The 14,548-nt window shown below is 41.6% G+C and overlaps 1 protein-coding gene across 17 annotated transcripts; it reads right to left on the reverse strand.

Annotated features, from left to right (window-relative positions):
* Positions 1–7,914: 7,914 nt before the first annotated feature.
* On the reverse strand, positions 7,915–14,188 carry LOC147911732 (uncharacterized). 17 transcript variants are annotated; one of them, XM_087427118.1, is made up of 5 exons: positions 14,041–14,188; positions 13,424–13,508; positions 12,361–12,499; positions 10,632–10,686; positions 7,915–9,994 (listed from the first exon to the last, which is right to left on the reverse strand). In XM_087427118.1, the coding sequence occupies exons 1-5, from the start codon at positions 14,053–14,055 to the stop codon at positions 9,821–9,823; spliced, it is 468 nt and encodes a 155-aa protein (XP_087283244.1). In that variant the 5' UTR covers positions 14,056–14,188; the 3' UTR covers positions 7,915–9,820. The 17 variants fall into 17 exon arrangements, 2 of the variants coding, with proteins under 2 accessions (XP_087283244.1, XP_087283243.1); XM_087427117.1 differs by having other exon boundaries at positions 13,424–13,517; XR_015550555.1 differs by lacking the exon at positions 14,041–14,188 and adding an exon at positions 13,005–13,138 and having other exon boundaries at positions 7,915–12,499; positions 13,424–13,693.
* Positions 14,189–14,548: the final 360 nt, after the last annotated feature.

The following is a 14,548-nucleotide window of genomic DNA, read 5'->3' on the forward strand; positions in this document are numbered from 1 at the left end:
CTTAATATGTAATTTGAGCAGATTATCACTAATCAAAACTCATTGGTTTGGAGGAGAGTCTTTTTGTTGTTGTTGACTTATATACAGTTGCTTTATTTCTCTATGGGAAATTTACCTTTCAATATTTAACATTTTGGGGGGGTTATCTGTCAGGACTTCTAATGCTCTTTGCATGAGGCTCAAAATAAACTCCAAAGTTCTTGTTTATATATATTGTTGGGATATACTTTCATGGTAGGGACATAATAGGACTTATGAGGAGACATAGATCAGATGCTAGTCTTTTTTATATACCCAAGACAGGTGCTTTTCAATATTATAAGTAGGTTCCTTGATAAGTGCCCAGCTGTTATTAGGAAGAATGGATCATAATTGTGTCATATTTGTCCTTTTACACATGTAAAGGCATCTGTAGAATATCTCTAACATGCAGATTTTTGGTATGGGGTGATGCATAGTTGATCAAGAACTGGACCTCCCTTCAAGGAACCTGCAGTCCTGTCAGAGAGGAAGACACATGTAAATGAAAAGTGAAATCAACAGAGGACAGTTGCCTCTCCCGTGGTAGAGATGGAAGTACTCCAGCATTGTTCATGTTGACCAGATCTCAGGACTTGAGATCCTCTGGTTCCTCATCTCATGCAAAGCTCACCACTTTCCTAGTGTCTAGTTTCTGAGATACTACAGAATTAGGCTATCTGTCACAGAATTTGAGGGAGGTCCTTTCTCCCTGATTTATCTGGGTAAAAGGCTTGCACCCAGTGCTGAGAGGCTACAGTAAATTCTGAGTCGAGGACTTTATAGCCTACTTCTTAGGTTCTAATTATGCACAGTTTCAGGGTAGCTCTTTCCCCAGAAGGAAGGTTAGTCACAGCTGGGCAGTGAATGCAAAGAAATGGTCAGTGCTTTCCCCAAATTCAGTTTGTAGTTAGGGTTCTGGAAGCTACATATAGTTCATAGACAATATCTATTCTCAATGCACAAACAATTGTACCAGGTAAGGAACCTGCCTTGCTCTCAGCAATCAATTTTACCCACAGTCTTCAAGTCTCCTTCTATAGAATTGCTCACATTCTGTCCTTACACAGAAACATTTCTGTCTGAATTCCAAATCCCTTTACCCTCTCACTCATTTATTCCACCTTCCTTCTCAGAGCCTAGAACTTTGCCAGTTCTTAGAAAATCCTCTCCAATGTCACCATATAATTAGAGATTAAGATGGTATCCAGAACTTTTCATTCAGTTGGTCTCCTTGCACTTTTCTTTTTTGAGGAAGATTGGCCCTGAGCTAACATCTGTTGACAATCTTCCTTCTTTTTTCCTTTTTTCTCCCCAAAGCCCCAGTAGATAGTTGTATGTCATAGTTGTACATCCTTCAAGTTGCTCTGTGGGGGACGCCGCCTCAGCATGGCTTGATGAGCAGTGCATAGGTCCGCGCCCAGGATCCGAACCGGCGAACCCCAGCCACTGAAGCAGAGCATGCGAACTTAACCGCTACACCACCAGCCCGGCCCCGGTCTCCTTACACTTTTAATGTTCACTTTTTAAAATATTATGTGTGAAGGGATGAAGTGACAAAAGGATCACTTGAGTATGAACAAATATTGCAGCCCTCTTGAGTATGAATAAATAATGCATTGGCATTTTTTTCCCTAATTTTTCTGTAGTTTTGTTATTGTGCCACTGTTAATTTCAGAGTTTTTCCTAATGTACTATGGTTATATAAGATGGTAACCTTATGGGAAGCTGGGTGATGAGTGTATGAGAACTCTCTGTACTATATTTACAACTTTTCTGTAAATCTAAAATTATTCCAAAATAAATGTAAGAAAAACAAAGAAACAAAACCTAAAAAGCCTACATCCAATTCTGCTTCTGCCTGTTTTAGAACAGTGAAAGGTGGATTTCAACCTAACATGAGAAAGTCAGATAAGCACCAAACATCATTTTTCTTGAACACCTTAGAGATCTAAATTTACAGATCTATTGGGCCGGCCCCGTGGCTTAGCGGTTAAGTGCGAGCGCTCCGCTACTGGCGGCCTGGGTTCGCATCCCGGGCGCACACCGACGCACCGCTTCTCCGGCCGTGCTGAGGCCGCGTCCCACATACAGCAACTAGAAGGATGTGCAACTATGACATACAACTATCTACTGGGCCTTTGGGGGAAAAAAAAGGAGGAGGATTGGCAATAGATGTTAGCTCAGAGCCAGTCTTCCTCAGCAAAAAGAGGAGGATTAGCATGGATGTTAGCTCAGGGCTGATCTTCCTCACAAAAAAAAAATTTATAGATCTATTAAGTAGCTTGATTTTTAAGGAAAGATAGCCCCCTCCAAGGAGAAACCGGATGCAGAGACTGGCTTACCAGTGACAGAGAAATGGAAGTAATTGCACTGGCCTAGCAAACACCCAAGGAACAAGCAAGGACATTCTCCCACTAGGAAAGGGGCAGGGACCTGGAGAGAGATCCCTATGTGGTTTGGTTTAGTTGTGGTGGACATCAGAGATCAAGGAGTACAGCAGGAGCACTGCGAAAAATCCCTGGAACCTAGATGTCACCCTAAGCACAAAACAATGCTAGAAGAATTTAAAGCTGTCTTGCATGTAAGCCAACCACTACAACAATAAAACCCAATCCCAGGTGAATAACTGGCAAGATTGACTCAACTGCCCCTATCACATAAGAAAAGCCTGACAGAAGAAGCAGCATGCTCATTTCCCGGTGCAAATATTATTTACCTCATTCTCTACTGTTCTACACATAATGTTCAGCATCAAATAAAACTTTCAAAACACATACACAAAAGAAAGACAAGTAAACCTAGTACCAAGTGACAAAGAAATCAATAAAACCAGATTCAGAGATGATCCAGATATTAGAACTACGAGACGGAGACTTTACCATAACTATGATTAACATATTTAAGTACCTAGTAGAAAAAGTAGACATCTTGCATGAGCAGATGGAGAATTTTAGCACAGAGATAGAAACTATAAAAAAGAGTTAAACAGAAATGCTACAAATAAGGAAATAACAACAAACTATTTTCAGAGATAAAGACTTCCTTTGATGGGTCCATAATTATCTCAATGCCATGCAAAGGCAGAAAGCTGTGAAGGCTTGAATGAAAGCTACATGGAGGGGGAGTAATTGGTTTGAGCTACCACATTGAGCCATTCAGTGTGCAGTGCCTTTCACAAGAAGGTGTCATTCACGTGGACTAAAATATGAATGGTGGCATTTTGAGAAAAGTAATGTACAACATGTAGGACATTAGCGGTGGCTCTGGAGATGGGGTTGTAGCTACATGTACAGAGATGCCTTTTTTGGAGCGCAGGCACCCACTCCTCAGTGCTGGACTACATGAAGGAACATTTTGTGCCTTCTAAGAGAATATACATAGGAACTGTGGCCTCCTGGGAAAACACTTCCACTTAGGTTCTTCAAGAATTTATATATTTTTGCCAAATGAAGCTTGACTAAAGTGGGAAAAACATTGTATTGATAACACATCCCCCTTCTTTATCAGCTTAGACTTTTTCCTCTATATTGCCAAATTCTCTAACCTTTTTTCACCTATGGATGTCTCATCATTTGTAAGATTTCTCTTTTAGAGTTCTCAAAACATTCTCCAGCTTCTCAGATTCTCCACTTCCTAACCCCAAAGCCCATTTTTCTCTCAGAGATTAAAACAAGTTCTTACTTTTTCCAGCTATATTGAGGTATGACTGACAAATAAAAATTGCATATATTGACAATTTTTTGTCAATCGTATATATTGACTTGCTTTTTTTAAGGTGTACATAATGATTTAATATATATATATATAGTGAAATGATTACCACAATCAAGTTAACACCTCACATAGCTACCTTTTTTTTTTGTGATCAGAACACTTAAGATCTACTCTCTTCGCAAATTTCAAGTTTATGATACAATGTTATTAACTATGGTCACCTTGTTGTGCATTACATCCCCAAAGCTTATTCATCTCATAACTGAAAGTTTGTACCCTTTGACCAACATCTCTGCATTTTTCCACACCCCTCAGCCTCTGGCAACCACCATTCTACTCTCCACGAGTTCAACTTTTTAGATTCCACATATAAGTGAGATCACACGCTATTTGTTTTTCTCTGTCTGGCTTATTTCATTATTTGGATGGCTCCAAGTTTATGAATTACCTTTGTTATGTTCTTATTGACTTTGAAAATGCATTTTAAGCATTTATGTCACCAATTTATGAAGGGTTAAGCATAGTCTCCCAAGAAGCATTTACTCTTTTTTTAAATTTTTTTTTAAAGTTATAGTTGAAGGATGGAAGGGCATGATAGAACCAATACTCAGGATATATTGCCTAGGCTTTTCTCCCCATTTTCTTTTAGTGACACTTCTTACCTCAACCTAATGCTGATGACGAGAGAGAGACAGAGAGAGAGAGAGAGAACACGAGCACATGCTGGACTGTTGGTGACCATCTGTAGTAGCAAATGTGTGTTTAGGAAGTAGGTTGGAAATTTTACATCCCTGTGTTGGAAAATGGGCAGTATCTCGTAGGTATCTCTCTTTAATCACATCAGGGTGTTTCCTGGGTAATGTGTTTGTGTGGTTTTGGGGCTGTTCTCAGAACAGTCACATGCTTCCTCATACCCCAACACTTGGGGGACTTTAGGTTTTTAACTAAGAGGGTAGAAATCATTTGTTTTTTCCTTCCTTGCTGCATGTCTACTTCCCTCCTTTCTTCACTCTTAAGGTTTTCTGGGGCACTGGATCTTAACTACCTAGAATACATATTACATTGTGACTGGACTCATTTGGAGTTTGTCCTGAAAATTGTGTTTGTGCTGTGTGTGGGAGGATTTAGTTTGTTTAGAGGGAATTTGCTTGATTTGAGTTTGTTTTGGTATTCCTTTGTTGTCTTATTAATTCAAGTATCATTTTTGCCACTTCCATGTGTATTCCCATTTGTTATTTGGCTTGATTTCATTTGTGTTTATGTACGTCTTAGTTGGCTGGGGCTTCCATAACAAAACACTATAGACTGAGTGACTTAAACAACAGAAATTTGTTATTTCACAGATTTGGAGGCTAGAAGTTCAAGATCAAGCTGCCAGTGTGATTGGTTTCTGGAGAGAGCTCTCTTCCTGGCTTGAGGACTCTCAATGTGTGCTCACATGGCCTTTCCTGGGTGTGTGCACTTGGATAGAGAATGAGTGAGCAAGCTCTCTGGTGTCTCTTCTTAGAAGAATTAATAATAATCCCATCAGGAGGGCCCTACCGTCATGAGCTCATCTAAACCTAATTATCTCCTAAAGGCCCCACCTCCAAATACCATTACATTGGGGGTTAAAGGTTCAATATATGAATTTTGGGGGGACACACTTTGGTCCATAGCAATGCATTTCTGTGTTTTATTTTCTACACTGTTTTGTAAAATTTTATATTATATTGTGGATATTTGCTTTTTGTAGGACTTACATGTGACATTATTTGTGGAGCTAGATTGCTTTTCGTCCTTTATCTTTTGTGCATGTGTGCAATTTGATATTTTTTATTTGTTGAGTCTCGATCTTTCTCCCTTTTGGATGTTTTTGTATGTTTCTTATTGATTGGTATGCCTTTGTGCTTGTACTTAATTTGTACTTAGTTTGAATGTGCTTGTACTTAGTTTTTGTATGTGAGAGATTTCATTGGGGACTATTTGTTGTTTGCCTATGTTTATGCGGGCATGTATGTTTGTGTGAGGTTTTAGATGTATGTGTGCAAGTATGCTTGTGTGAGTTTGGTTCATCTTGTGTGAGAATTGTTTTTTGTGTATTTGGTTTTTGTTGTTGTAGTTGTTTAATTTAGGTTGTATTTTCTTCTAAAAAGCGTCTGCGCAGCAAAGGAAACAATCACCAAAATGAAAAGGCAACCTATGGAATGGAAGAAAATATTTGCCAACCATATATCTGACAAGGAGTTAATATCCAAAACACATAAGGACCTTATACAACTTATAGCAAACAAACAACACGATTAAAAATTGGGAAAAGGACCGAAATAGATATTTTTCCAAAGAAAATATACAAATAACCATCAGGTAAACGAAAAGGTGCTCAACATCACTAATCAATAGGGAAATGCAAATCAAAACCACAATGAAATATCACCTCACAACTGTTAAGATGACTATTATCAAAAAGAGATGAGATAACAAGTATTGGCAAGGATGTGGAGAAATGGGAACCCTTGTGCACTGTTGGTACAAGTGTAAATTAGTGCAGCCACAATGAAAAACAGTGTGGAGGTTACTCAAAAAATTAAAAATAGAACTACCCTGTGAATCAGCTATCCCACATCTGAGTATATATCTGAAGGAAATGAAATCACTATCTCAAGAGATATCCGTACCCCCTTGTTAATGGCAGCATTATTCACAGTAGCCAAGACATAGAAACAACCTAAATGTCTGACAACAGATGAATGGATAAAGAAATATGATTGATATATATATATAATATGATATTATTGATATATATATATAATATATCTATATATCTATAATTCAGCCACAAAAAAGAAGGAAATCCTGCCATTTCACAACATAGATGAAGCTGGAGGGCATTATGCTAAGTGAAATAAGCCAGACAGAGAAAGACAAATAGTGCATGATCTCACCTATATATGGAATCTAAAAAAGAAGAATTCATACATATAGAGAGTAGATTGGTGGTTACCAGGGGCTGGGGGGGTGGGAGAAATGGAGAGATGTAGGTCAAAGGGTACAAACTTTCAGTCTTAAGATGAATAAGTTCTGAGGATCTAATGTACAGCATGGTTAATAATACTGTATTGTATACCTGAAATCTGCTAAGAGACTATATCTGAAATGTTCTCACATACTCACAAAAAGGTAATTATGTGAGGTGATGGATGTGTACCTCATCTTTATGTTGTAATTATTTCACAATATATACGTATATCAAATCATTACATGGTACACCTTAAACATACACAAAGTTACATGTTAATTATATCACAATAAAGCTGGAAGAATAATAAATAAAATAAAGAACACTCAAAAATTGATAATAAGAAACCAACAAAAAACACAAACAATAAAAATAACAATAAATATGGACAAAAAAATGAAGAGACACTTCAGTAAAGAAGATATATAAGTAACTAATAAGCACATTGACACCACCAATGAGAATGGAGAGAGAAAGAGAATACACAAGTTATCAAGAATAAAAGAATCAATATCAATACAGATCCTAGAGACATCAAAAGTATAATTGGAGGATATTATTAAAAATCTTATGCTAGTAACTTTGACAAACTTCATGAAGTCAACAAAATTCTTGAAAGACACAGGCAACCAAAACTGACCAAGAAAAAATGTAAACATGAACTTCACGTCAATTAAAGAAATTCAATTTCTATTAAAATAATCATTAAAAGAAAATACATCCAAAATCATTTTTTAAATCCTGTATGGTTCTAATTCCAAAATTAGGCAAAGGTATCATGACAAAAGAGAACTACAGAGCAATATTTCTCTTAACTACAGATTCAAAAATCTTTAAGAAAACATTATCATATTATATCCAGCAATATATAAAGATTTTCATATTTCATGAAACTTTGGAGTTTACCCTAGGAATGCAAAGATGGATTAACATCCAAAACTCAAACAATGCATTTCACTATAACAAAATAAAGGGGAAAAAATGATCATTTCAAAGGATGTAAAGTAGCTAATAAAAAATTAACTCTCTCATGATGAAAATAAAATCTCATCAAGCTGGGAATAGAAGTGAAACTCCTCAACCTAATTAAAGGCATCTAAAAAAAAATCTATAGCTATCATCATACTCAATTGACAAAGACTCAAAGTTTTATATATAAGGTCATGAGCTAGACAAAGATATGTGATCTAAAAATTTATATTTAATATTGTATTGCAGAATCATATATCTGATAAAGGCCTAGTACCCAGAATATATAAAGAACACTTACAACTCAACAATGAAAAGATAAATAGTCCAATTAAAAAATTGACAAATGAATAGACATTTCTCCAAAAGTTGATAGATATTCATGTTGCCAATAAGCATATGAAAAAATGTGCAACACAATCATTAGAAAAGTACAAAACAAAACTACAATAAAATTCCACTTCATACCCACTAGAATGGCTATAATCAATAAGACAAATAAAACGTATTGGCTAGAAACAAAGTGAAGAAATGGAAAAACTCATTAATTGCTCGTGGGAATATCAAATGGACTAGCTATTTTGGAAACAGTTTGACACTTCCTCACAATGCTAAACAGAGTTACCATATGTACCAACAATTCCACTCTTAGGTATATGTCCAAGAGAAATGAAAAGATATGTCCACATCAAAATGGCACACAAATGCTCACTGCTGCACCATTCACTGTATTCGAAGTCTTAACATCTGTCCTTATAGTCCTTATAGCACTCTCTAACTCCGTTCCTAGTTTATATTTTCCCCATATCATTTGTCACTTCTGTACGTGGTAAATATTGTTTTCAATTAATTTTTTAATTAAAAAATGTAAATTCCACGAGCACATGTTTTGAGTCTGTTTAGTTCTCTGCTGTATTCCTAGCACATGAAACAGCGTGGTACCTACTGTATTCTTAGTAAATAATTGATAAAGGAATAAATATTTCTTCCAGGTTAACTCTCAAAAGCATTAAGTAGCCTAGCAAATATTTTGACACATGATCTTATTCCCAATTTTGGTACCACAATATCTTTTTCTGATTGATTTTTGAAATGTTTTTATGTATCAATACCTTTGACTCTTTGTCATATATTTTAAATATTTTCAAAGTGTTTTCCAAGCTTTTTAAAAAAATTTTAATCAGATGTAGTAAAACCTTCAATTATACATAGTCATGTCCAGCACCTTTTTTTCCTTTAGGCTTTGTTCCACAGTGACAGTAGTGAGTAGGTTAAGAACACATGTATTACCTCATCTAGTCAACTAAAAACCTTAAGAAGGCAGTACACATCTTTATCACACATTTGTAGATGAATAAAGCTTAGAGAAGTTAAATTGCTTAAAGCCATGGACCAAATAAGTAGTCTAATCTCATTAGGCTAAAGAATACCAAGGTTACCAAAAAGAGCAAAGGCAGAAACTGCAAAGCATCTTAAGGCTTAGCCTAGGAAAGTGAGCAAAGTCACACCTGAAACATCCTATTGATAGAAACAAGTTACAACCCAGCCCAAGATCACTGCCTGGGGAAATAAATTCAACCCCTGAAGGGAAGAGGAGAGAAAGTCCCATTGAAAAAGGGTGTGTGTTCAGGGTTTAACATGATTAATTGGACATCATTATTATAACAGTCTACCAAACCACTACACAGCATTTCCAGTATTTCGACATTCATTTGCCTTGTAAGCCTTTGTCGTTATTTTCAAAGTGAAACCTCACAGGTTACAGTGTTAAAGGGTGGGGGGGGTGCTAATCAACAACAAAGATCATTAAGATGTTGTTTTGCCTGGAATGGACCAACTTCAATGTCTTCACAATTACTGGCATAGGTTATGTGTATCACTTCATTAATCCTATGTTTTGCTTAGAGTTGGAAGGAGCCTAGGTATGTCTTTTGGTGACCAAATATTGCTAGATTCTCGACATTCTCTCCAGTTGATTGCTTGAAAACTCTGAGTTGTTAGTTCACGTGTCCCCATTTTAGCCAAGGGAGGAAGTTGTTTGTTCTATGAATCGTGTAGTCCTAGCCCTCCCCGACTTCAGTGACCATCATTGGTAGAGAGGACCAAAGCAATGAGGCCTCACAAAATTGACCACAAATGGCAGCCTTCCTTGTACTGACAAGATTTGCAGGTGGAATGGTTTTGAGGACAGGAGCTTGAGCTGGCTGACTTGAACCCCGCAGAACTGCTTGGCAGCCCTGGGACAACTTCTCTTGGCAGCCTGCATTGGAGGGGTATGTTTGAGCGCAGAGACTTAAGGGAATGGGAAAGGAGGAAAAGAAAAGACGGTCAGGACTGAGAAATCAAAATAAGCTGCTTCCGTGCCCGTCATGGGAATCAGGAGAACACAGGGCACCAGGGTGCCACACCGGCCTCCAGCCCCCACCCCAACCCACACAACTGCCACTCTCAACTCTGCCCTGTCCCTCTCAGGGGGCACAAGAAGATGGAGGGTGGCAAGCTTCCTATGCCTCATTCTCCTCCCACTTCCTGCCCCACTCTCACCAGCTGTCTCAGCTGATCAATTGCAGGAGTGTGGGGATCAAGAATTACTGTCATCACCATGGAAATGCCATGTCATTCCCACGGAAGGTTGTGAGATTGCTTTAGGAACCAGGAGAGGATGAAAGAAGCATGAGAGGAAACCTGGCCAATCAGAGCCCATCAGAACCATTCCCTACCTCTGGGCAAACCCTTTTCTCCTCCCAGCCCTTCTTCCATCTTGTTCATAGAGAGGGCCCCATCTCTCTCTTCACCTGTGTTCATTCCTCCAGGGGTGCCCTTCCCATATCTGGGCGGCATGGAGTGGTGTCCCTCCCACAGCTGCCCCGGGATATCCATTTCTCACCACAACTCAAACACCTTCGTCTGCAAGACATGCCATCATTACCATGGACAAGGAGGGAACATCACACTGACAATCCAAGCCCTGTGTCTGCTGTGTCCTGGGAGGAAGAAGACAAACTGATTACGTTTCCCAAGTGGAACTGGGCAACTTAGGACAGAAATGCAGTTGTTTCACTGTACCTTGCTGAGAAACCAGCATCTGAAGCCCAGGGTTCCTCATTCCCATGTGCCTCCATGAGTGGGGAGGCAGGGGACTCTGTCCTCCACCTCTGTCATGACCTCCTTTCATTTCACCTGTTTGTGTACCAGCCTCTTCTTCCCCTACCTGACTACAGGTGCCTGGAATGCAGGGTCCTGCTGGGCATCAGCTTTCCTTCTGCACCATGGCCCCAACTCCTGCCAGTTACAGGCATGGATCCAATTGCGGTGAATGAGTAAAGGCACCCATAAGAGACACAGATGCCTCTCGCATCTCAACCCTAGCTGCACACCAGGCTCTGATGCTTCTTATAAACGTGAAATAACCTGTGTGGGGTTTGTGGAATGTGTAAACACGCCGGCACATGATCCACACTTCCCCCTAAGCAAGACTTTCCACATTCACACCAAAAATGTAAATAAAGGCCATAAGGATTATCAGGACCTCCAAATGCTTGCACAGCCTCTGGGGGGAACTCTTCTTAAATGCAGAAAGTGGAGGATTTCAAAAGCGCCCATAGGGCGCTCCCCCCACAATACTAAGAATTCCTAAATAACATCTCTCATGGAGAAATGAAGCGTATCTAATAGCAGAAAAGAACACGAAATACTACTGCAAACCAATGATTTTGGTGGCGGGATACTGTGTCCATGTTACTTGATGAGACCATGAACATCTGGGGGTGTGGAAAGGGAAGCTATCCTTACAACTCTGACGTGCTCACACCTCCACCCTCTCACCCTCAGAAGCAACTGCCCTTTACCTGCTCTCACAGCCAGCTTCATGCCAGCATCTCTGCTTCCTGATTCTCAGATGGTGCTGCGGGGCGAAAACTCAGCCTGCAGGGAGCAGGGAACCAAGAACCAGAAAATTCACTGAGCCAGGCCATATCCCTATTAACCCGGCATAGATACACAACAGCTAGCCTAATTTTTCAAAGCCTTTTTAGCTGAGGGCAACACATATTTTATGAAACCCGGTTACCTGCACAGGTCTTTGTAATACCCAGGCATTTCCATTAGGGTAGTGCGGACACCTCCAACTATCCCAGGCCACCAGACTGCCCACCCACGCGACTTTGGAAATTTCACGTTTAAAATTGCCTGCGTGTCCTGACAAGCCAAGAAGAAGGCTTGGCAGGAGGAAAGGCTCCAGCCTGTGCTTCTCCCTCTCCCTGCCAGGCCTCACCTCTGCAGAGCCAATATAGCACAGCGGATAAGAGCACAGATCCCAGAGACGGTTGACCTTGGTCAGAGGCCCTGTGCTGCCCCTGCCCAGCCCCATGACCTCAGGAGGTGGCTGAACCCTGGGAAAGCCTAGAGACCTTGCAGGACAGGAGCAGACACCTGGAGCAGTCATCGCTGGCTGGGCGTGGCGAGCGAGGGGAGCAGATAACCTGGAGCCCTTATGTTTTCTAGCTTCGAGTGAATGGTTAGCTTTTCTGAGATTGGCAGCAAAGCGGCACACACACCAGCTGGCCATGAAACTCCCTCAATGTCTTGTAAGGAAACGCACCTGGGCGGGGGATTGGGATACCCCCCCATTCCTGACACACAGATGTAAAATGTAGCACCTGCTCCCCTGACACAAAGGGCTGCTGTCCCACAGATGGTGTCCAGGGGCTGGTGTTCTTGCATCTTCGAATCTTCCCCTCTCTCTTGCTTTTTCTGCTTCTCTCTCTCTCCTCCGTCTCTCTCTCTCTCTCAATCTCTCTGAGGGCACACAAAACAAATGAAAAAGGAAAGACAAAATGGCATTTCTCTCCTCAGGTCTGACCTGCCTCCCCTCCCTTCATTCCTTCACACACATATAGAGAAAAGACAAAGCGAACACAGGGACAACTACTCACCACGTGTGTGTCCTGGGCACCAAGTTCAACCCCGCTCACATGGTGACAACAGACAACTATGTAGGCTGCTTTCAGTATGTGAGTGGCCACCTGAATTTCTTCAAAACCCTCGCCAAGCCAACCCCACCACCCTCCCTCTTCCACCCTACCCAGACAGGGTGTGCCCTCCCCTGCCCTGAGTGCAGGTGGAAAGAATAAGACTTTCTCCTTTCTCAAACCCAGAGCAGGAGTATCCTTGCCTGATGATTTGCATAGTAGGACTAGGTGTCCACTTCAACGTGGTTTGCCTGGGTCTTAATTCAATTGGAGTTAAGTCCGCTCAGAAGAGAAAGACACTCCAAGCCGCCTCCTGTTTCAAAATCACTTACCTGAACTGCAAATCACAGAATAGCAATGCAAGCTCCTAGGGACCAGGAGGCAGGGAAGGCAGAGGACTCAGCATTTGCTGGGGTGGAGAGGCCAGGAATCCTTCTCCCACGCAGCCCCTGGAGGGAAAAGAGCCCTGCCCACCCCACCCCAAGCAACTTTCAGCCCACCCCCTGGAGCGATCCCACCCCCCCCCTGGAGTGACCAGCCTGAGAGTGGCCACAAACTAGCCCACATGGGCAGGGGCTCCAGCCTCCTGGCTCCCCTCTCTCCTGCATCCCTGCCTGAGTGAGCATCCCCCTCCCTGCGGCAGGTTAACACACTGGTTTGCAGGCCTGAGAGGGAATATGGACCCTGAGACTCGGCCAACCACAGTCTTCTATGCCCCACAGCTCGCGGCCCCTCTCCGAGGGATACCCACCTCTCTTCTGGATCTGCAGAATAATCTGTGAATATGTGCAGGAACCAGGAGACAGGAGAGATGATTCAGGGTATGTCAGATCCTCCTGTAGACACTCACAGAGAAAGCAGCCCAACTCTTTAATTATAAATGAGTAATGAGAGACGGAGTCTACACTAGATAGTTTTCCCAGGGGCATTCACTCCAAACTTCTTCATATCCAGAAGGAACTCAAGCATCCCTCAGGCAGCACAGTGCTGAGGGTGTCCTGAAGACAGGAAGCCCCTCCTTCCCTCTGACGCCTTGGACTTTCCAGGGCCCGGCCCCCAGAGGGCCGTTTATCAAGAGGATTTTTTCATACCTTTTCATTCCCATGTACCCGTCTCCTTTCCCAGATTCTAGAACAAGATAACTAGTCCACATGTAAGAGAAGGGGAAGAAGTGCTGAGGAGATGCTTCCCAAGACCTACAGGCGCCTTGCTGGAGGAGCCTCTGCATGACAGCCTACAGCCCCCAGCGGCTGTTCTGAGGGGCAGCAGGCCCCACAAGCAGCGTTGCCACTGCTTCATCAGCCCCCGAGAGGACATGTCCAGGGTCCCCCATTTGCCCACGGGACAACTGTTTCCCTCTTCCCCTACCTCCTTGTCGTTCATTGTGGAGACCGACCGCTCACTGCCGACCACGTCCTCCACTGTTGCTCTCCCTCTTCCACCTCAGGCTTCTCAATCTTCCTCGGAGATTGCATCACAAAGCCGAAGAGTAGACGGAACTTCCGGGGTGGGGATGGGAAGCAGAAAGGCTCAAAAGGCAAAGCTGGAATGCTCAGGTCTTTTGACAAATATTGATTGAGCACCCCTCTCTCTAGCACAGGGCTGTCCTAGGGGCTGGGCGCACACACAAATTCACTCTCATGGACCCTTCATTGCTCTTGGGGGTAGTCAGAAAATATGCAAGGAAAGGAAGAACAAGAATATGTGTTAAGGTCATTATTATTATGGAAAAATACAACTAGTTAATATGAAAATAAGACTAGCTTGGACTGGGTGGATATGAAAGGCCTTCCTTGTTTTTATTTTTCTTTTCTTTTGAATTAATCAAACCTATAGCAATGTGCACAAATCTTAATTGTAACTCTATATGTATCTT

This window comes from Ceratotherium simum, chromosome X, assembly GCF_057802395.1.
Source record: "Ceratotherium simum simum isolate JZ-2026a chromosome X, ASM5780239v1, whole genome shotgun sequence".
Taxonomy (NCBI): domain Eukaryota; kingdom Metazoa; phylum Chordata; class Mammalia; order Perissodactyla; family Rhinocerotidae; genus Ceratotherium; species Ceratotherium simum.

Coding starts and splice junctions, on each gene's coding strand:
- LOC147911732 (XM_087427117.1), bottom strand. Junction 12,500..13,423: donor TCTGCAGATCCAGAAGAGAG/GTGGGTATCCCT, acceptor GTGTGCCCTCAG/AGAGATTGAGAGAGAGAGAG. Junction 10,687..12,360: donor CCTTTGTGTCAGGGGAGCAG/GTGCTACATTTT, acceptor TCTTCCTCCCAG/GACACAGCAGACACAGGGCT.